The following is a 21,439-nucleotide window of genomic DNA, read 5'->3' as shown; positions in this document are numbered from 1 at the left end:
ACTTGAATTTATTGTTCAAATTATTGTTATTATTATCTTTTAAGCAAAAAAACAAACAAAGTTATTAGATAGTTTCATTTTGAAATATTTCCTAGTCCTTAATAAATGATTCAAAGGATCTATATATAAGAATTTTCAAAATGATATTTGAAATGATTGTTTTTTCTTTTTTTTTCTGTTTTTTTTTTGTTTTTTTTTCTCTTTCTAATATTATTAAAACATATATTACATTTAAACAATTTGCGTATATTTTTAATTAATTATTAATTGTGTGTCTTATGTAAGATCTATGAAACAACGTCTCATTAAAAATGATCTTTTATATATGATTTTAAATATTATAATGATTAGAAAATGAGTGATTGAAAAAAATTAATTGTTCAATCATTTTTTTTTTTTTTTTGAAATGATAAAACAGAAATATCTGATGATAATGCATGGTTAGTTTGTAACTTGTTTTCAACTTTTACTGGAAGATGGCGTTTCATTACTCGACAAGTGCTAATGCCAACTATCGGTAAATTTTGCAAGTTTTTCAGACAATACTATTGTCGATAATTATATGTCAAAAAACATTTATTCTATAATTTAATTTATAGTAGAGAATAAATCATATGATGAATTTTTTTTTTTGACATAATTTATTATCATAATTATGGACAATATGCATTATTATTATTAATAGTATTTTTATTAATAATAATTCAAAGAATTTTCAAAATACATATATATATATATATATTGAATATATGAATAATGAAATAAAATATATATATATATATATATATATATATATATATATATATATATGTATATATGTTTTTTAATATTATAATTAATTAATTATTAATCATTTTAATAAAAATATCTTTTAGTTTGTTAGTTCTTCTTCATAGTATAAAATCATCTAAAGATAATGAAAAAACAAATGTGATCCCTTAATGCCAAAGTTTGGTCTCAAGACTTGAGATAGTTATTTAATTAAATTCAATTATTTATTAATTGAAAATATTTAACTATAAATATGGAGGAACAATTAATTTAAAAGAAAAAGATAAATGCGAGAATAATATACTTTAACATAAACTACAACATAAACAATGTAGAATATAATTGTTATTCTTTCACAATAATTCTGATAATAATAATAATAATAACCTAGAAAATGAATGAGTCAAAATAGAAACTTTTGTCAAATGAAAAATAAATTAATAGAGAAAAAAATATAAAATAAAATAAAATAAAATAAAATAAAATAAAATAAAATAACATAAAAAAGAAAGTCAAGATGGCCGTAACACGAAAAGAGCTTACACAACATATTTTCCAGACATATATATATATCAAAATTGTAATTGATTTATTTATTGTAAAAAGAAAAGAAAAAAACATAAAAATGATAGCTAAAAAAAAAAAAAAAAATAGAAACAAAACTAAAGATGACAACAACAAAAAATATTAATATAGTACTCGTCAAATCTAAAGACAAAATATAAAAAGAAATTATTTAAATAAAATGAAAAAAAACATTTAAAAAATAAAAAAAAAATACAGAAAGGAGTATTAATGGCGGAAAATAATAAAATTAACTAGCCAGAAGAATCAATCGTATACGAGTATTATTTTTTTAATCTTCTTCACGTGTGTGTCTTTGTGTGTGTGTGTGTGTTTATCTGTATATATGTAATGAGTCCCTTCTATTTATTTTTTTATTTTAAATTATATGTCTTCAATGTTTTATTTCATTTTCGTTTTGTTTAAATCTAACCTTTTCGTTAACCCTTCTTCCTTTTACCTTCTTTCTCTTTCTCTTTCTCTTTCTCTTCTTTCTCTTCTTTCTCTTCTCTCTCTCTCTCTCTCTCTCTTTCTATTTTCTCTTCTATGTATTTTTAATGTATTTTAATCGTGATAAGATATAAAATTATTTTGATTAATATGTTAGTTATCAATTTTAATCTTATTATCTTTTTTTCTGTATCTTGATTTCAATTTATCTACATGTTATTTTAATTAAATAACTGGAATTTTTATTATTAATTATAAGATAACCAACAAATTAAAATTAAAATACAAAAAAAAAGCACGTTAACAATCAAACTGACGATTGTTTACTTTTACAATGTTAAAAACATAATTGTTAATTATTATTTTAATTATTAATTTAATTTTTTGTTATATATATATATGGTGTCCTTGATCATTGATAAAATCAATTAGATTGTAATTTATTATGTCGTGATCAAAATAATGTCTATAATTGTATCAAATAATTGTTTATAGTCTTTGTGTCAACGTATATCGAATTTATAAACAAACAAAAATATGAATACACCCGTTATATGTGAAATTGTAATGAAAGATTATTTTTTAACATGAAAAGTTAATAATTTGGCGTATTCAAAAATTACTAACAACAAAATTAATCAATTCAGCAACAAAAAATATAAAAAATAAATAAGTTGGTATATTTGAAAATAACAAACAAACAAAATAATTAATTCTAAATTTTGATATCGTTAAAAAAAATTGAACGAGTAAATAAAGAACAAAAATGGCGGTAATTATGGCAAAAAAAAAAAAAAAGAAAAGAAAAGATTTTGTTATTAATTATTTCTTTCTTCCTTTTTTTTTCTTTTTTTCTTTTGGTTGCTTTATTTTGTATAATTTCTTTTTAATTTTTCCTTTTTATTTTATAGGTTATGTTTTTATGGCAAATTATGAGAATACATAAAAAATGGCTTCTTAAGAAAAACTTTGGGATTTTTCATAGCGTACAATTTAAATAATTATTAAAATTATATAATTAGGTATGTTAGGTATGCCTGTATTAATAACAAATTAAAAAAAATATATATATATAAACATATTGGGATCTCTAGCACTTGAATACGCTATCTGGTGGCTAAATTCAAAATTACAGTAGATAGGTCGAATTGCTACGTCACGTGGGATCTTTAGCACTTGAATACGCTATCTGGTGGTTAAATTCAAAATTAGATTAGATAGGTCGAATTGCTACGCCACGCCCCCCCCTGCCAGAGATCCCAATATATAACAACAAAAGAAAGAAAAAAACGATATAATCGAAATATTATGTTGGCAATTAATTCATTGTTGATTTTAAAAAAAGCCACCTATCGACAAAATCCGCAATCATTTACTTGCCGACCCAATAGTTTTTTCGATCATTTAATTTATATTTATATTTATTTATTTATTTATTTAATAAATATTTGTGTTTGTATTTTCAGGTGGAAGCCAATCTGTCGCAAGTTACGAGGATTTAAGCTCGAGTAGTTTTAGTTCGGCCAGTAGAGCATCGTTGGATGCAAGAAGTTCACCAACCCCATCTTATGGTGCAGAAAATATGATGGTGTTTCCTGGTGACAGTAGCGGCTCCATTTGAGATTACTTGAGGTGCGCAGCACTTGTACCAAAGTGGTTGCGCTGCCTCAGATAAATCTCATCCTCTTCTTCTTCTTCTACTATTTTTTTCTTCTTTTTGTTTTATTTAGAACGAGATCTAACATTTTGTTTTCTTTTCTACGCGTCTTCAATTTAATTCTATCAGGTTTACAGATAAGTTTCCGCCATTTTTTTGTAAGCAAAAATTAGTTACTTATTGTTACAGAAAGGTACATTACATTTATTCAAAGTATTGTTTCATCACAAGAAACTATTTTTATCCATCTGTCAGACAACATTTAGAATATTACATCTGAAGAACTGTTCATCTTTTGAAACTATTTACAAATCAACCCAATTTATAGTATTTTCATATGATACAAAGCTCTGCTCAGACAGACCATGTGCTATTGATCAAAATAAATGATAGTCGGAAAGCTCAATGTCTGGTGAATACAGCTGATGGACAGTAACACTTCTGAATCAGATGTTTTTAAATAGTTTTTGACCGGACTCGCAATATGTTGACGACCATTATCATGAAGGTGAATAATATTTTCTTATCTGGAGTAGTAATTAGTACGTTTTTCTTTCAGAACTCGGCTCAATCTCATTAATTGTGTTCAGTAGAGGAGCTTCTGTAATTGTTTTGCTCGGATTGAGCAACTTTTAATACACGACACCCCTTGTTTACGTACGTTTTCGGCCTTCCACTATGATCTTTGTCTTCTACGCCAAAGTCACCAGTCTTTAAATTTGTGAAAACCACTCACAACCAAGTGCTTTCACTTAAAACAGTCTCATAATATGCTTCTACAAACAATGGATGTAGTTTCTCAGCTTCAAATTTGTTTCAATTGAAGAAGTCAATTCAAATTTCTTACAAATGATGCTTATTTCGAACAAATTAAGATATTTTGGTACAAAAAACAAATTATATGATGTTGATATGAAGTTATTAATACTTCAAAGTTACTAAATGACCAAACACTTACTTTATGCAGTCTTTCATTTGACTAAACTTGAGTAGACCATTGAGCAACCATCGTTTTTTTTTTATAAATGGCGGATACTTATTTGTACACCTAATATTAATTATAATATTAATATATATTATTAATGCATATTCTTAAAAACGAAAACTTGATTGGGAGGCTCATCGTTATTAGATGAGATTCAAAGAAAAATTATACAGTTGGTAACTGAATTTTTAATATGGTTTATGGAAAAGATCTCTGATTTTATATATTATATATATATATATCTTTCTCTCTCTGTCTTTCCTTATCACAGACTTTTTATCTATCTATCTATCTATCTATCTATCTATCTATCTATCTGTCTAATCTATCTGTCTTATTCATCCATCCATTTGTAACTTTTATCCAGTCTTATTTGTATTGAACAAACGAATTTTACTATTACGAGATAACGATGGGCAATCTAATAATATTTTTTTTCAATGAATTAATTACAATTGCATTTTTGAACCATATGATTAACTTCTTTTCTTTTTTTTTTTTTAAATAAAAGGCTAATAAGATTGTGAATTAGGATTAGAGTACAGTATAATTGCTATATCTATATATATATACTTATATGGATAATATATCTGTTTAAGGGAAAGATACTTTATAGGTTATAAATTGATCAAGTAAAAATGTTTTGCCAAAAGTTTTACTTTTTAGGTTATAAATTGATCAAGTACAATTATTCCTATTATCTTTTTTAATTTCTGTTTGTTTGTTAGTTTTTTTTTTTGTATTCTTTTTCTTTTTGAATAAAAAGTAATCAAACACATGTTTAAAAAAATGATAAATAAATATTGGAATTTGTTTCGTGAGAATATTTTTGTTGTTTATTTGTTTATTATTTAATTTTATATCAAATTGTCTCTTTTTTTTTTTTTTTTTTTTTTTTTTTTACTTGATCAATTTATTTCTATTTAAAAGAAACGAAGTATTACTTATGTTTGACTACCAAAACAGAATAATCAAATGCAAGAATATGATAATATGAAACTAAAATAATAATAATAATAATAATAATATTAATAATATTAATATTAATAATAATATTATTAATAAGTGCATAAGAATTACATAAGAAAAAAAGAAAAAAAAAAAAACATCGACGAGATCTTATACAAATAATCCTCTGGTTTTCCATACAATATGTTGCCTTTATTTTTGTTCATATTTTTTTTTTTTTTTTTTTTTTTTTTACACTCAATTAAATAAATAATTAAGTTTTTTTGGGGGGTTTCTAAAATCGCGCTATAAAATAATTCGGCATAATATTATTCGTGTGTTTGTTTCTAAGATAAAAAAAAAAAATTAAACAATAAAAAAAAAGATTAAAAATGCGCATTTCCGAAAATAATTTCGGCGCGTAAATTTAAAATTAAGAAGAAAAGAAAAAAAAGAAATAAATTTAAAAATTAAGGTAAAATTTAAAATTGATGAATATTTTTGAGAAGAGACGGAAATAAAAAAAAAGAAAAAGAAAAAAACCTTGTCGAAGGCCCGAATTTTGCATTTTTTGTTTTTTTTTTGTTTTTTTTTTGGGGGGGGGGTTTTTGTTTATTACAACGTACAATCCGTTTAAAAACCATCGTTTTCTTTCAAAGTGCCTCTAACTGTATGCTTTTTATATATCAAATTTTATGTTTCATATATATGACGTGTATATATAAAAAAAAAAAAAACAAAAACAAAATAAAACAAATAAAAAAATAATAACAATAATAATAATAATATTAATTATTACTATTATTACAAATATAAAATATTCGTGATATACATATATATATATATATATATTATTATTATTATTATACATTTAAAAAGGTAAAATAACAAAACAAAAAAAAAAACAATGTCAACGTTAAGTTGGTTCCTATTCCATTACACACGCTGATATTTTAAAAAATTAAAAAATAATAGCACGTTATCTTTTAAAGATTAGAAGAACAGGAATGCACAAACAATTTACGTATATATATATATATATACTCATAACTCAATGCGTTGGGCTCACGGACGTCAGAAATGATGTCCTTGGGACCACCGCCAACAACTTCGACCTAGTGGGCTCAGGGGCGGCCAAACTGTTGCGCTTTGCAAAGCAGTCGGGGCTACTCGCGGGACTGCTACGGTCATGGGGTTTTCCCGCAAGGGGCCCGGGCACAATGGTCCAGAGACTGAGCGCCCGGGTTTATATATATATATATATATATATAAATAAAATTTTTAAACATTTTTTCTAGTTAATAAATATAACCTAGAAAAATTCTATTTGACGAATGAGATTCAAAGATTTGAATGATTTTTCTTATATTCTAAAAAAAAAAAAAAAAAAAAAACGGCCATTTTTTTTCTCTCCAAAACTTGACATAAAAACTTAAATAAGTAAATAATTAAATAAATAAATAATTAAATTGATCTAATTATAGATCAAAGTTTGAGTATTCCTGGTCTAAAAAGTGGGAATTTGTGTGCATGACGAAGAAAGAAATGATTGTTGTAAAAGTGCATTTCGGTGTAAAGGTTATGATCCATTTTGATATATATAATTCAAAACAAAAAAATATTTGCAGCATTTATTAATTAATTATATACGAAAATTAATAAAATAAAATAAAATAAAAAACAAATTTACAAATAAACGAGATAAAAATGAAAGATGTTAAGACAAATGAATATTTAAATTTGATTTATTTATTTTTTTTTTCTTTTCTTTTTTATACAAAATTCCACCACGTAGTAATTTAATTATCACATGATCGATTATTAATTATTATCGATAAAAATTAATACGATAAAACTTTTGAGACGGAAAGAAAATTTAAACAAAAAAATTTGCTTAGAAAAGAAGATAATAGAAAAAAAAATTAAAAAAAAAAAAAAAAAACAAATAAACAAAATATCAGGGATAGTACTCAAGCCAAACATAATCACATGCATACTTTATTGCATAAATTGCATTATTACATATATATACATATATATGTATGTAATAATGTAAATAGGAACAAAACAAACACGAAATCTTTTTTAATTATGGTAAATATTAATATACGTCGATATACAAAATAAAATTGTAATTAATTCTATAATTTTAATGATTAATTTTTACGTACAAAATTTCTAACCTAAATTCTTTTTTCTTTTTCTTCTTTCTTGATCGATGATTTTGTATTTTTTTTTTTTTTTATATATAAATACGACGTATATGCATATTTACGTAAAAAAAAATAAGAAATAGTCGAATGATTTGTGCCCGCGGACTGCAAACACCACCACCACCAACCCCCCTAGCCCTAAACTAACCTCAAAACTAGATTAAAAAAGAAAGAAAGAAAAAAAAAGAATAAAAGAAAAATAAACAACGCATTGCCTAGAATAATAATCGGACGTTTGTTGCAACGTCTTTGTAAAATTTATTTTTTTTTTTGTTTTTGCGAGAGACAATAGACACGATAGAATAGTAATAAAAACTTGATATGTGAAATAAAAAAAGGAAGAAAATCAATTCCATTAAAATCTATTAACAGTTTTTGTTTTGATTTGTTTTTTTGTTTGTTTATCGAATTTTTCATTTAACATTCGTTTCGTTTAATTGAAAGATATATTAAAACAAAAAAATCATATCTAGATGTACCACCATTTTCAGTATACCTATTTCTACCACACTAGTCAAAATGATGACTGATGTTTAAAAAGAATTGCTTTTTGAGGCTTTCAGTCTTTATTTACTCTTAAAAAATAACAAAAAATTGTTTAACAATAATAATTTTAATAGATAATTGGATTTATAGACACTTTTAAATTATTTACAGTACTCAAATGTTACATGAAGTAGAAATTTGGAATTAAAATGGCGCAATCAGTCAAAATGGCTGGTCTGGTATATCTAGTGTTAAAATCTATTAACAGTTTTTGTTTTGATTTGTTTTTTTGTTTGTTTATCGAACTTTTCTTTTAACATTCGTTTCGTTAAATTGAAAGATTTATTTAAAAAAAAAATCATTTCTAGATGTACCACCATTTTCAGTATACCTGTTTCTACCACACTAGTCAAAATGATGACTGATGTTTCAAAAGAATTGCTTTTTGAGGCTTCCAGTCTTTATTTACTCTTAAAAATAACAAAAAATTTTTTAACAATAATAATTTTAATAGATAATTGGATTTATAGACACTTTTAAATTATTTACGGTACTCAAATGTTACATGAAGTAGAAATTTGGAATTAAAATGGCGCAATCAGTCAAAATGGCTGGTCTGGTATATCTAGTGTTAAAATCTATTAACAGTTATTGTTTTGATTTGTTTTTTTGTTTGTTTATCGAACTTTTCTTTTAACATTCGTTTTGTTTAATTGAAAGATATATTAAAACAAAAAAAATCATATCTAGATGTACCACCATTTTCAGTATACCTATTTCTACCACACTAGTCAAAATGATGACTGATGTTTCAAAAGAATTGCTTTTTGAGGCTTCCAGTCTTTATTTACTCGTAAAAAATAACAAAAAATTGTTTAACAATAATAATTTTAATAGATAATTGGATTTATAGACACTTTTAAATTATTTACGGTACTCAAATGTTACATGAAGTAGAAATTTGGAATTAAAATGGCGCAATCAGTCAAAATGACTGATCTGGTATATCTAGTGTTAAAATCTATTAACAGTTTTTGGTTTTTTTTTGTTTTTTTGTTTGTTTATCGAACTTTTCTTTTAACATTCGTTTCGTTTAATTGAAAGATATATTAAAACAAAAAAAAATCATATCGAGATGTACCACCATTTTCAGTATACCTATTTCTACCACACTAGTCAAAATGATGACTGATGTTTCAAAAGAATTGCTTTTTGAGGCTTCCAGTCTTTATTTACACGTAAAAAATAACAAAAAATTGTTTAACAATAATAATTTTAATAGATAATTGGATTTATAGACATTTTTAAATTATTTACAGTACTCAAATGTTACATGAAGTAGAAATTTGGAATTAAAATGGCGCAATCAGTCAAAATGGCTGGTCTGGTATATCTAGTGTTAAAATTTATTAACAGTTATTGTTTTGATTTGTTTTTGTTTTTTTTTTGTTTTGTTTATCGAACTGTTCTTTCAACATTCGTTTCATTTAATTGCAAATAATTCAATTATTGTTTGTACGCGTTATTTGAGAAACATTTTATCGAAACGTACATTCTAAAATTAATTAAAAATAAACCTACAAATAAATATAATGAAATAATTATATCTATTGAAAAATTTCACATATAAAAGAAGCATTTGTGGTGGTTTAGATAAAAATAGAGGAAAAGAAAAAAAATTACAAAAAAAAAAAAAATTGTCGCATTGTTTGAAACAAACAACAAAGCTTACAAAAGACTTTATTTATAATAATATTCGATAGGAGAATTGCTGAAAAAAAAAAAATAAGCAAACGAATATCATCATTTTATTACTTCTCCTACTCCTTCTCTTTCATCCCACAGTTGACAAAAAAAAAAATTAAAAAAAAAATATATATATATATATAAATAAAAAAGAAAGATCTCGGAGTGTGATATATCCACTTAAAAAAAAAAAGAAAAAGAAAAAAAAACAATTAAAATATAAAAAGATAAAAAAAAAAAGGTATTTTATTCTTAGAAAATTGAAGTAGACAGCAGCCCAGGGTAAAAGAAAAGGAAAAAAAAATGAAAAAAAGGAAGGGGAAAAAAACCAAAAACAAAAATAAAAATAACAAAAAAAAATAACAAAAAAAATATTAAAGATAAAAAGAAGAAAGAAATTCAATGAAGATTTCAACTTTGAAATAATATTTTTCGATACCTTAAAAAAAAAAAAAAAAAAAGAGTAAAATAATATTAAATAAAATAAAATAAAATAAAATAGATAAGGAATTTAATTCATTTTCAATAAATAAATCGCGTAGTAGCCTTTGCACGCCATGTTGTGTACATTTTGTAAAAAAAAAAAAAAAAAAAAAAAAAAGAAAAGAATAGAAAGAATTTTTTGACAATTTCATTCTCCAACAACAATAAACCACACAACAATAAAAATAAAAACACAGACAAAAATTGTGCATTAAAGAAAAACATTTAAGAAAGAAACAGAGAGAGAGAAAGAGAGAGAGAGAGAGAGACAGAGAGAGGGAGAGAGAAAAATTCAAAAATAAAAAAAAAAAAGAAGAAAACAAAAACAAATAATAGAACGTATATTTTTCTATCTCTTGTTTTTTAATAGCCCCAAACCTAACCTCAATCACCACCACACGTCAGTCCCCCAATCCCATTACTGCTGTGTGCGTGTATTAATTAATTATTCAATTAATTAATTAACAAATTAATTAAATAATTAATTCTATAATAATTAATAAAATTCTTTGATAATTAATTGAAACAAATTTATTTATTAATTAATTCTTAATTAAATCTATAAACGGACGAATTGCGAGCTTGCAATGGCTCCGGTCCGCGGCGCACAATAATAAAAAAAAAAATTAAATAAAAAAAAATAATTATAATCGAATCGTATTTTTAAGAAAATAATTATTATAATTAATTATACGGTCAATATATATTATATTATTATTATTATTATTATTATTATTATGATAATATCTTAATAGTTAATAGAGAGCTTATTATATACACATATATATATGTACACATATATCTCGCTTTTATTCGAAGCGTTTAGAACATCTGATATTCGTGGAATGCATCATTAATTTTTTAATTAATTCAATCAATCAAATTAATTAATTAATTAATTAATTAATCAATCAATTTAATGATTAAACAAATTGATAAACTTGAGCACAATTATTATTATATTCTTCCTCGATTTAATTGACGACGTTCTATACGTTTATAAATCTAATATCAACGAGAAATTATCAAAAAGATTATAAGAATAATAATAATAATAAAAAAAAAAAAATGATAAAAGATTAAAACAAAAAACAAAAAAAAAGTAATATACGAAGAGAATTAACAAGAATTATTATTGAAACGATATTTATGGTGCTTCAATCAAAAAAAAAATAAAAAATAAAAAAAGAAAGAAAAAGAATAAAAAGAAGAAAAAAAAATGATTCATAGTTAATTAATAAAATGGCGGCGTTAAATTCCCATCGTGTGTTGTAAAATAAATGAAATCAAAAGGGAAAACGTTAATACGACGTTTAGATCATCTTTTTGTTTTTTTTTGTTTTTTTTTGTTTTTTTTTTAAATCATTTTATTATAAAATAATAAATATAAAAGGACAATGTATTTGTTTTGACATCATTCTTATTATCATCGTGTTGTAATAATAAAAGTAAGGTTTAGGATCATAAAAAATACAACAACAACAACAACAAAAAATAAAAATAACAAGCCTGATGATTCATATGATTATGAAATATGTCATAACGGATCTAAACGTCAAAACGATGATGAGGATCACAACGTTCTCTTTAATTAAATAATCACTGTTATATCTTTTTCTTTTTTTTTTTTTTTACATTAACGAAAGATTTAATCTTGTGCGATTATAAAAATATATATTTAAGAATTATTAATATTAATAATTGATAATCATTTGAAATAGTTTGTTGTGTATAAAATGATATGTGTGGAGAATACGAAATGATTATTTAATTGCGATTATTTTTGATTTCAATTGGTGTTGTGTATGTGTGATAAATTAGTACAACGTCGCGTTGATCATTATTTTAACACACTCGTTGTTATGAAAACCAAAAAAAAAAAAGAAAAAAATAATTATCAGATTAATTTCAAAAAAAAAAAAAAGAATTGATTAAAGTTTTGCTATCGAGTGTTACGATTCACAATCAAAATTAATAGTTACAAAAAAAAATTGTAGATTGTTTTAATATTGTAACTGTAAAACTTGTAAAAACGATCATTACTTTTTATTTGTTTGTTTGTTTGTTTGTTTGTTTTCATTTATACAAAAGATAAACAGATATTAATTTGACTAAATCGTAAAAAACGTTGATCTTTATGTTTCATCTCAATTTATATTCTTCGATTTGCGATTTAACTTAACGAGTATAATAATTGCATGGGGCATAAACAATTGATTACATTCCATAAAAAGATTCATCGATTTATTGTTCGTATTGTCGTAAGAAAAAGATAAACACAAACAAAGAAAAACAAAAATGAAGAAAACGTACATATACGATGATTAACATATATGTGTTACTATAATAACTTATGTTTGATATATAAAAAGAAACGTATGAAAATATGTATGTCCTTGATTCTGCAGCTGTAGAAAAACAAATTTACGATATATATATATATACATATATATTTTTTTACTTCTTCAAGAAATTTTACAAATCATATTTGAAAAATATTTCATTTGTATATGACAACTTGATTTAACGATTATCATTATTTAAAAAACAAACCAAAAAACATACTGTGATCTATCACGAAACGTGAAATTTATCTTTGATTAATTAGAAAAAAAAATAAAATAGAACACTGCGAACAATTCGTTTTAATAAAGGATTCGTATTCTTCGCGGTCTTCTCTTTTTGAATTTTCCCGCTGGCTCGTGGCGCCATCGGTGTGTCTTTTAAATCGTAGCGCGCGAAAAGCATTTTTTTATAATATTTCGCGTTGTTAGTGAATTTAATATTCATTAATTAATTAAAACAAAAAAAAAAAAACTACAGTTGCGAATCGTATCTTGTGTATACGTATAATACGTCAAATTTATAAGCTTGTTATACCAATATTTATATACGAATTGTATTTAAATTATTCTCTCTTTACTATTACAATTATTTGGTATAATCATTTTTCACATGAACGTTTTCTCATCATATTTTGCATTTCTTTTGTTTTATTTTACGTTGTCATAAGTTTACTACTTTATTATATTCATTATAATATTTAATTTGATTTATATTACAGCCATTTTTATGCGACGTTTATTGATACGAACGGACAGATACTGTTTTAAATTTCATAATCACCGCCATATTGTTGATTACTTTTTTTTCCATTTACATCCATATTTTCATTTTTTATATATTTAAATATTATTGTATTACATATTGTAAGCTGTAATAATACACAGCTATTTATTACACATAAAATTATGTATATATATATATATATATATATATATATATATATATATCACACACACATACACGCATATATCATATGCATAGTTTTAAGTAAACATATACTAATTATGCATTATCTATACATTTTTACTAGGAAGCGATATTATTCCGTGTGAAATTGAAATGTCACATTGAAAAGTTATTACCTCGTGATGACGATACGATCTTTTCATAAAGATCATACAGATTACATTTTTAGAAGGTAACATGTGTTTTGTAATTGCTAATAACAAGGAGAATTTTCAAAATAAATACAAGATTTTTAATGATCACAATTCTAATAGAATAATAAATCAATAAAAATCCGTGATATATATCATTGAAACATTTCAAAGTTCGATCACTTTTTGGAATTCTTTAAAATTTATTTATTTATTTTTTTTTTTTAAATATTAATTATTTATTATTAATTTTATTTTTTTTTTTTCTAAGTAATAGGCCTGTGTCATCTTAATACAAACGCTCCTGGGCAATTTTCCTATATGTCCATATTTTAACTGGATTCAAATTTTTTTCCTTGCATTTTTTTAAATATAAATTATACATTGTTTGGTAATTTTGATTTTGATCCCAATTTAGGGATCTTAAGTGTTCTCTCACAGTATTTATCATTAATTCACTAGTTTTTCTAGAAGAACCATCCATTTTTCCACGCATATCTTGCGGAATATTCTCATAAACTTTTAAAATACGATTAATTCGTCCGGAAGATATTTGAAATGTATCAATGAAAAACTTTTTACATACTAAAATGTTTTCATCAGAAATCATTAGATAAAATTTATAAGTGTATGCCCTTATAATGCCCAAATTATTTCTAGGTCTTCTTCTATTGACAGTTTTACGTTGAACATTAGATTTGAGAAATACATTTTGTTTATTAAAATCACCCATATTCCAAAACTTATGAAAAATTGCTTTACGTTCTGTTTCATTAACACGTTTCATACATTCCTTCGAACAATTACAATTTATTGATTGAAATTTTTTTGCTTCAATGAATTTTCCTTTTTTTGTATAGTACCCTTGTCCAGTATTTCGTTTAATTTTGTTTACTTGTTGCATATATTTTTCTTTATATTGTTTTGCAGAATTTAAGTTCTCCGTAACAGTATTCTCATTTGATGAAGATGATCTAACGAAGGTCTCTGTTATTGTTGTTTTCTTTTTACAATTCGTTAATTTGTTGTTAATAACGGAATTATCTTCATCCTCTGAATCTGAGATTATTTTTTCGTTTATATTCATGGTCTTTATTATTCTGTGAATTTATTTCAAATTAAATTAAATAGAAATATTTTTTCAATTGTCATGAAATAATATTGATTTACCATTTGTTCTTACCTATATTACTATCTGATGTTAATATGAAATTATATATATTAGAAAAATAATAAAATAAGTAACCTAAACTATAGTAACTCTTGACACGTAATATAAAACAAATGTAAAATAACAGATTATTGATTGACAACCATCTGCTAAACAACCTAAATATGTCAGTTGAACTTACACAACTTTCAAAATAAATGGCCCATATCCTACTATATCATATGAAAATAAATAATATTTGTTGATAGTATTATACTGTCATGGCGTTAAGTACCTACTATCGCCCTCTCGTGGTCTCGATGCAAACTAAGATGAATCTTGTTAGATAAAAAACAAGACTTGACAGTTTCTATTTAATTCTGTATTTTTTGGTTATACTCTCTCCTTGTTTTTTAAATGTGATTTTTATAATATTCTAACTATTTCGATATTAATTAAAAAATGTATGTGAATTAGAATTTGATATATCAATACTGTATAAAAAAAAAAAAGTATACAAAATGCAATCGATTTATACATTGACAATAATAATCTTATCTGTGTTTACAATTTCATGTCATTCTTTAAAGGTTAGTAAGTTTCTATTAACATTGTGTGTGTGTGTGTGTTATTTATTGTGCTCTTTTTTAAATTAATAATTAATGAATTTGTAGAAATTGAATAACACCAAAGAAACAGGACACTCAAATAATTGGGCAGTGTTAGTTGATACATCTAGATTTTGGTTCAACTACAGACATGTTGCAAATGTGTTATCAATATACAGAAGTGTTAAACGTTTAGGAATACCAGATTCACAAATAATACTAATGATTGCCGATGACATGGCATGTAATCCTAGAAATCCTAGACCTGCTACAGTCTTCAACAACGTCAAACAACATATCAATGTTTACGGTGATGACGTTGAGGTTGATTACAGGGGTTACGAAGTTACTGTAGAAAATTTTGTAAGATTATTGACTGGTCGATTGGCACCTGAGACACCAAGATCAAAAAAATTACTCACAGATGAACGATCGAATATTTTAATTTATTTAACTGGTCATGGGGGCAATGGATTTCTTAAGTTTCAAGATTCTGAAGAAATTACTAGTCGAGAACTTGGTGATGCTTTAGAACAAATGTGGCAAAAACGAAGATATCATGAGATATTATTTATCGTAGATACATGTCAAGCTAGTTCAATGTACGAAAAGTTTTACTCTCCTAATATTTTAGCAATTACTTCTAGTTTGGTTGGTGAAGATTCATTATCCGTAAGTTTTTCAATTTCATTACATTGTTATATATATATTATGAGTTAACTAATTATTATTTTTTAATATTTTGTCAGCATCACGTGGATCCTGCTATAGGTGTATATGTTATTGATCGGTTTACGTATTATGCGCTTGACTTTTTAGAAAAAGTTGAACCCACCAGTACAAGAACATTGGGAGAATTTGTTAGTATTCATATATCATATAAATTCAATTATAATTAAATCATTTTTATTTAATTAATTTAATTAAATATATATTTTGATTACAGCTCAAAGTGTGTCCAAAACATTACTGTTTATCCACAGTTGGTGTAAGAAAAGATTTATTTAAACGAGATCCCGATAAAGTTCCTATAACTGACTTTTTTGGTTCAGTAAGACCTGTAGAAATAACATTAAATTTAATAAATGTCCTCCCTATGAAATCGAATAAAACAATACTGATAGAATCAGAAGAGAAATATCATTATGTTAAACAGTTTCCGGATATAACGCAGTACACGTAAGAACTGTTATTTGTATTAGTATTACTTGAATTAAATAGATTTTGAAAAAAAAAAAAATGAACAAATTTATTTGGTCAATAATATATATATATACTGTGTCAAAAGACAATATAAATGATATCTTATTATATTTGTATTATTATTATATAATAATATTATTAATTTATAGAATGTAAAGAAAAAGATGTGGATTGTGTATATATTTATATATTATTTATTTTTAATATAAGAAAAAAGGATTTTTCCTGTAGTCAAGTAAGAAAGTTAATTCTGCAAAATTCATCATTTTTATTTGGTCTATGGACATATAACTGAACTTGGGTAGTCGCAGCCTAATATTTTTGGATTGAAAACAAGACCATCAGGACAATTGAATTCAATGACTTGGAAGTGACCATTGACAAGAATACATTGATAGAATTTAGAACAGATATGAGGATCACGGACAAATCCTTCCTTGGTGCAAATACCCTCGTTTGGTGGTTTGCTAGTTGTTGATTCGGTTGTTTTAGTAGGTCTGGTTTGTGTAGTTGGTTCTGTTGGTTTAGTTGGTTTACCAGGTGTGGTGGTCTTTAAAGGTGGACCATTTAGCAAAACATTGTTCAAAACTTTCAGAAGAGGATATTTTTCTCCACATGCACCCCTGAAGTCATCAGTTTCAACACTCCACAACATAGCACCACCAAGACCTTTAGCTTTAATATATTCAGCTTTTTCTTTCAAAGATCTAGAAAATAATATACAACATAATGAATTTGTTCAGTTCTTCAAATAATATCATAATTCAATGAATGAACATGTAAAGTAATCATATACTTACTGAACATTGTCATAGCCAACCCATTGATTATCGCTATATGCATAAGGTACGCGTTGATCTTCGTCATAAACAACAGTCCATTTACCACTTTGTACTCTTGTGCAAATTTCATTGTATCCCAACATTCCAGGTTCACGAGTGTATTCTCCTGCCATTCCTGGTCCAGTGGTTGGTGCTCCAACTTTATTATTTTGAGCGTTTTGAAGAGAAAAAGATCTACCGTAGAAAGGTACACCGACAATCAATTTTTCAGCAGGGGCACCTTGATCTAGCCAATATTGTACTGCTGCATCCTAAAATGAATAACATTGATCTCTCAAAAAGGGTAAGTAAATATTACATGCAAATAATTAATGATGAACTTACAGTAGTGAGTTTAGCGTTGTTACCAGTTATGCCTTTTTGGGGATAGAGAGGTGCATTGATTCCAGTTGTTGATTCCCAAGAACCATGAAGATCGTAAGCCATAAGATTGATTAAGTGCAAATGTTTAGACATTTCAGGAATGATATAAGATTGAGAAGCAGAAGATTCAGCAGCACCAACAGCCGCGCTAAGAATGTATCCATGTTGGTCAAATGCTTCTCTAAGTTCTTTTAAAAGTAAAACATAGTTTTCTTTGTCAGCAGACTTGCCTCCACGTTGATTTGGATATTCCCAATCAACATCGAAACCATCGAAATGATATTTCTTTAAGAATTGAACAACGGAATCAACGAATTTAGCACGAAGAGCAGGATTTGCAACAACGTGAGAATATTTAGTCGAACCCTCGTTCCATCCTCCAATGGCAATGATAAGTTTAACGTCTGGATTTGTTTCACGGAGTTTGATAAATCTACCAAAACCATTCTTTCCGTAATCGTTTGGTAGATCTTGCCATGAATCTAATACTTTAACTGCTCCTTCTTCACTGATTCCAACAAATGTATAAATTACGTGAGTACAGAGAGTTGGATCGATGTTTTCTACTTCAAATTTGCCTGCATCAGGTCTGTAAGTTGACCAACTACCAAAATAGCAGACGATTTTGTCTATACAAAAAATATAATATATATATATGAAAAATATAAATAACATATGTCAAGTAATATATTTCTATGAGTAAAGATAAAACAAACAGAATAACATCTACTTACAATCTGCTGTCGCAGTTGCAGCAAAAGCTGCAAAAGCTGCTAGAAACACGATCCAAGTGTTCATCTGTAAGAAACAATTCTTACTATAAAAAATTTATATAATAATAATTAAATAATTAAAAAAAAAAAACAGTGAAATAATATAACAGAACTTGAAGTTAATAATCGATTTTCTTCTGATACAGTAATATCATCGAATGACTTATAAACTGTTTCAATCTGACAATGACTCATGGGGAGGATCTTTTTGTCAGTTATCAGAAATCTCTCTATATTCTTATCTCAAGGTCATTGAAATAGGAAATGTATAGTGACAGGTGTTAGAATCGATACGAGAATAAATGGCAAAATATATTTTTAAATATATATATATATATAATTAATGTATGTAATAATTGATAGAATATTCTTCTATTTCTTCTTCTTTTTTTTTTTTTTTTGTTTAAATACACAAATATCTTACCTTTGTCATAGAGCCACGAAAGATCTTGACTAATGAATGACAAATCTTATTAAATTTTCGTATTTATAGCTGATAATAGGCCAACAACACATACGCAAACATTCTATCATGCATACACTTATAAATTTTGGACACTCCTATCAAAATGACTTTAATCAGTGATTAATAGTGCACGTTTTTCACATAGATATCGTATTTATCTTTCACTATCATACATTATGTATCTATATATATATATAAATATATATATTAATATCGTAATTGAACAAAAGGTCTTTCCATGTATCTAATTTTTGATAATTTTGAAAACACTTGATTCCACAACAGATATGATCTATTTTTCATATATCTGTAACGTTTGATTTTATATATATATATATAAGGATTTGACGAACAAAAAAAACAAGAAAAATTCATTTACCATTAAAGAGTGATGAACAATAATAATTAATCGTTAGTTAAACTATAGATAATCATTATATACCAATTTTTTTCTATATTAATCTTTAGTCTTAAAAAAAGATTATTGTTGATTAAGTACCTTTGATTATTTATCCGATTACAGAAAGATTAGAAATTAAATGATTAAGAATTATCGAATGTTTCGTTTATAATCAAACATAATTCTCATTTGTTCTAATATTAATATAACGTAATAGAAGAAAATGATGAAAAACGTACCTGTGACTATAATTTTGATATTTTATATAAATGATACTATTTAACAGATATAAAGTTTTCTAAGTAACAATAGTTCTCTCGGTTACTCTTGATTATTAGAATATTGTTAGAATGAACGGACATATAACTTATATATATATATGCAAAATCAAAGTTAAACTTTTATCCGCATAATCTAAGAAAATGGATTAACAAGTCACCATTATCATAATCTGATTTTATTATTTTACTTGATATCAGACAACACCCAATGTGATTATCGTATAGTGATTAAACATTTTATGCGGCTTTTTGCTAATTGGTAAAATGACGCTCCCTTATATTGTCTATTTGCGAAAGACATTGTTCTTTTTTTTTTTATATATATTTTATTTCTATAGTTGTAATAAATCAGGAAAATTAGCTAATTCTTGTTGTAATCTATATTTACATAGGTTATTCATCGCAAACATAGAACCGGTGTGTGTAACTCTTTGCTAATTATTAATGATAGTATTTATTCTTTTTTGTTTTTGTTTTATTATATTATTATTTAATAATACCTAGAACTCGTCCAAAGATATTTGTAAAAATATCCAATCAAGATAATAAGATATAATTATAACGCTTGTCTTATTTCTAAGAATGTATGATAAGCTTTTATTAAAATAGGGAATGGAGAAATGCATTAATGTTGATTAACTGTTTTTTTTTATGTTCTTTCTTTGTAATTATTTTATTCGTTTTTAACAAGTTGAGCGTCATGTCAGCCATTGGTGACTGACACGTTCAAATATTTTTTTGAGTTACTTTTGAATTACTAAGAATTCGTCTGGCACTCAACGTGTTTAATAAAAGAGTTCTATTTACATAATTTTATTTAACAATATACATTTACTCTTGCACAGTTATTATTTAATTATATATCGACAATTATCTAAATTTTCTTTTTTAAATTATTATTTTGTAAGCCAAGTTTTCTTAAACGACGCCAATATTGTTTTGTATTTGGATCCATATCCTCCAAACGTGGTGGTGTCAAAGGAATAGTCCAAAGCCAATCGGGATATTCAGAATCAGGTTTTAATTTAATATCTTCTCCCTCTTTCAAATAATTGGATCCACAAACATAAGTCACTAATTTATTAGTATCTTTTTCGACAGGGTGTATTATCTTGTTTGAAGAAGCAACTTTCTTTGATGTTACACCTTTTCCAAGTGTTACTTTTGATCCTAGAGAAGGAAATAAAAAAAACACAAAATAACCTGGTTATTATGACGTTTACCATGTTTCTTAAGTTTATAGAATTTTTTATGATCTTTGAATATTATTTACAAACATTATTAATACTATTTTGATCTATTTATTAACCTATATTAAATGTACAACTTTTGAATAATTTTTACAAAATGAAAGAAACATTTGTACCTGGTGCAGCATAATTATTTGTTTGTATTTGATAACACGTAGAAATAATCTTTTTTGGTAATATTCGACACAATTTATTCATTATTTAATTAATTGTTTTTTAAAACTACGTAAACAAATTGACGTGATTCTTTGATAATAGTAGACAACTTCACGCTTCATATAAATGCACAACTTCAGAGAGAATATTCAAAATACTATCTTGAAATAAAATGTTTCAATTATTATAAATTATTTTTAT

General features: G+C 25.1%; 5 protein-coding genes across 10 annotated transcripts in view; 2 read left to right on the top strand and 3 right to left on the bottom strand.

The window, feature by feature from the left end:
• Nucleotides 1-10,578, top strand: part of LOC107067304 (uncharacterized) — a 31,376-nt gene extending 20,798 nt beyond the window's left edge. For all 3 annotated transcript variants that reach the window (XM_089173785.1, XM_089173782.1, XM_089173783.1), the window contains one exon: nucleotides 3,252-10,578. In XM_089173785.1, the coding sequence (XP_089029911.1) occupies nucleotides 3,252-3,406 (155 nt within the window). In that variant the 3' untranslated portion in view covers nucleotides 3,407-10,578. The remainder of the gene's footprint in view (nucleotides 1-3,251) is intronic.
• Nucleotides 10,579-11,626: 1,048 nt separating this feature from the next.
• Nucleotides 11,627-15,193, bottom strand: LOC107067368 (uncharacterized). Its single transcript, XM_015322817.2, has 2 exons — nucleotides 14,930-15,193; nucleotides 11,627-14,846 (listed from the first exon to the last, which is right to left on the bottom strand). The coding sequence occupies exon 2, from the start codon at nucleotides 14,831-14,833 to the stop codon at nucleotides 14,036-14,038; it is 798 nt and encodes a 265-aa protein (XP_015178303.1). The 5' UTR covers nucleotides 14,834-14,846; nucleotides 14,930-15,193; the 3' UTR covers nucleotides 11,627-14,035.
• Nucleotides 15,194-15,277: 84 nt separating this feature from the next.
• LOC107067240 (Phosphatidylinositol glycan anchor biosynthesis class K) lies at nucleotides 15,278-16,752 on the top strand. Its single transcript, XM_015322558.2, has 4 exons — nucleotides 15,278-15,486; nucleotides 15,571-16,176; nucleotides 16,254-16,364; nucleotides 16,451-16,752. Exons 1-4 carry the CDS (start codon nucleotides 15,418-15,420, stop codon nucleotides 16,685-16,687), a joined length of 1,023 nt encoding a protein of 340 aa, XP_015178044.2. The 5' UTR covers nucleotides 15,278-15,417; the 3' UTR covers nucleotides 16,688-16,752.
• Nucleotides 16,753-16,878: 126 nt separating this feature from the next.
• On the bottom strand, nucleotides 16,879-20,328 carry LOC107067370 (acidic mammalian chitinase). 4 transcript variants are annotated; one of them, XM_089173796.1, is made up of 6 exons: nucleotides 19,791-20,328; nucleotides 19,110-19,138; nucleotides 18,647-18,710; nucleotides 17,874-18,541; nucleotides 17,508-17,800; nucleotides 16,879-17,414 (listed from the first exon to the last, which is right to left on the bottom strand). In XM_089173796.1, exons 2-6 carry the CDS (start codon nucleotides 19,116-19,118, stop codon nucleotides 16,985-16,987), a joined length of 1,464 nt encoding a protein of 487 aa, XP_089029922.1. In that variant the 5' UTR covers nucleotides 19,119-19,138; nucleotides 19,791-20,328; the 3' UTR covers nucleotides 16,879-16,984. The 4 variants fall into 4 exon arrangements, with proteins under 4 accessions (XP_089029922.1, XP_089029923.1, XP_089029921.1 ...); XM_089173797.1 differs by lacking the exon at nucleotides 19,110-19,138; XM_089173795.1 differs by lacking the exon at nucleotides 19,791-20,328 and having other exon boundaries at nucleotides 19,110-19,441.
• Nucleotides 20,329-20,474: 146 nt separating this feature from the next.
• mRpL54 (mitochondrial ribosomal protein L54) lies at nucleotides 20,475-21,358 on the bottom strand. The gene is made up of 2 exons (XM_015322578.2): nucleotides 21,199-21,358; nucleotides 20,475-21,002 (listed from the first exon to the last, which is right to left on the bottom strand). Exons 1-2 carry the CDS (start codon nucleotides 21,278-21,280, stop codon nucleotides 20,707-20,709), a joined length of 378 nt encoding a protein of 125 aa, XP_015178064.2. The 5' UTR covers nucleotides 21,281-21,358; the 3' UTR covers nucleotides 20,475-20,706.
• Nucleotides 21,359-21,439: the final 81 nt, after the last annotated feature.

Source organism: Polistes dominula, unplaced genomic scaffold, assembly GCF_049000335.1.
Source record: "Polistes dominula isolate Pdom_NZ unplaced genomic scaffold, Pdom_raw_medaka contig_75, whole genome shotgun sequence".
In the NCBI taxonomy this organism is placed as follows: Eukaryota; Metazoa; Arthropoda; class Insecta; order Hymenoptera; family Vespidae; genus Polistes; species Polistes dominula.
Note: the sequence above shows the minus strand (reverse complement) of the source record. Positions and strands in the feature narration are given on the sequence as shown.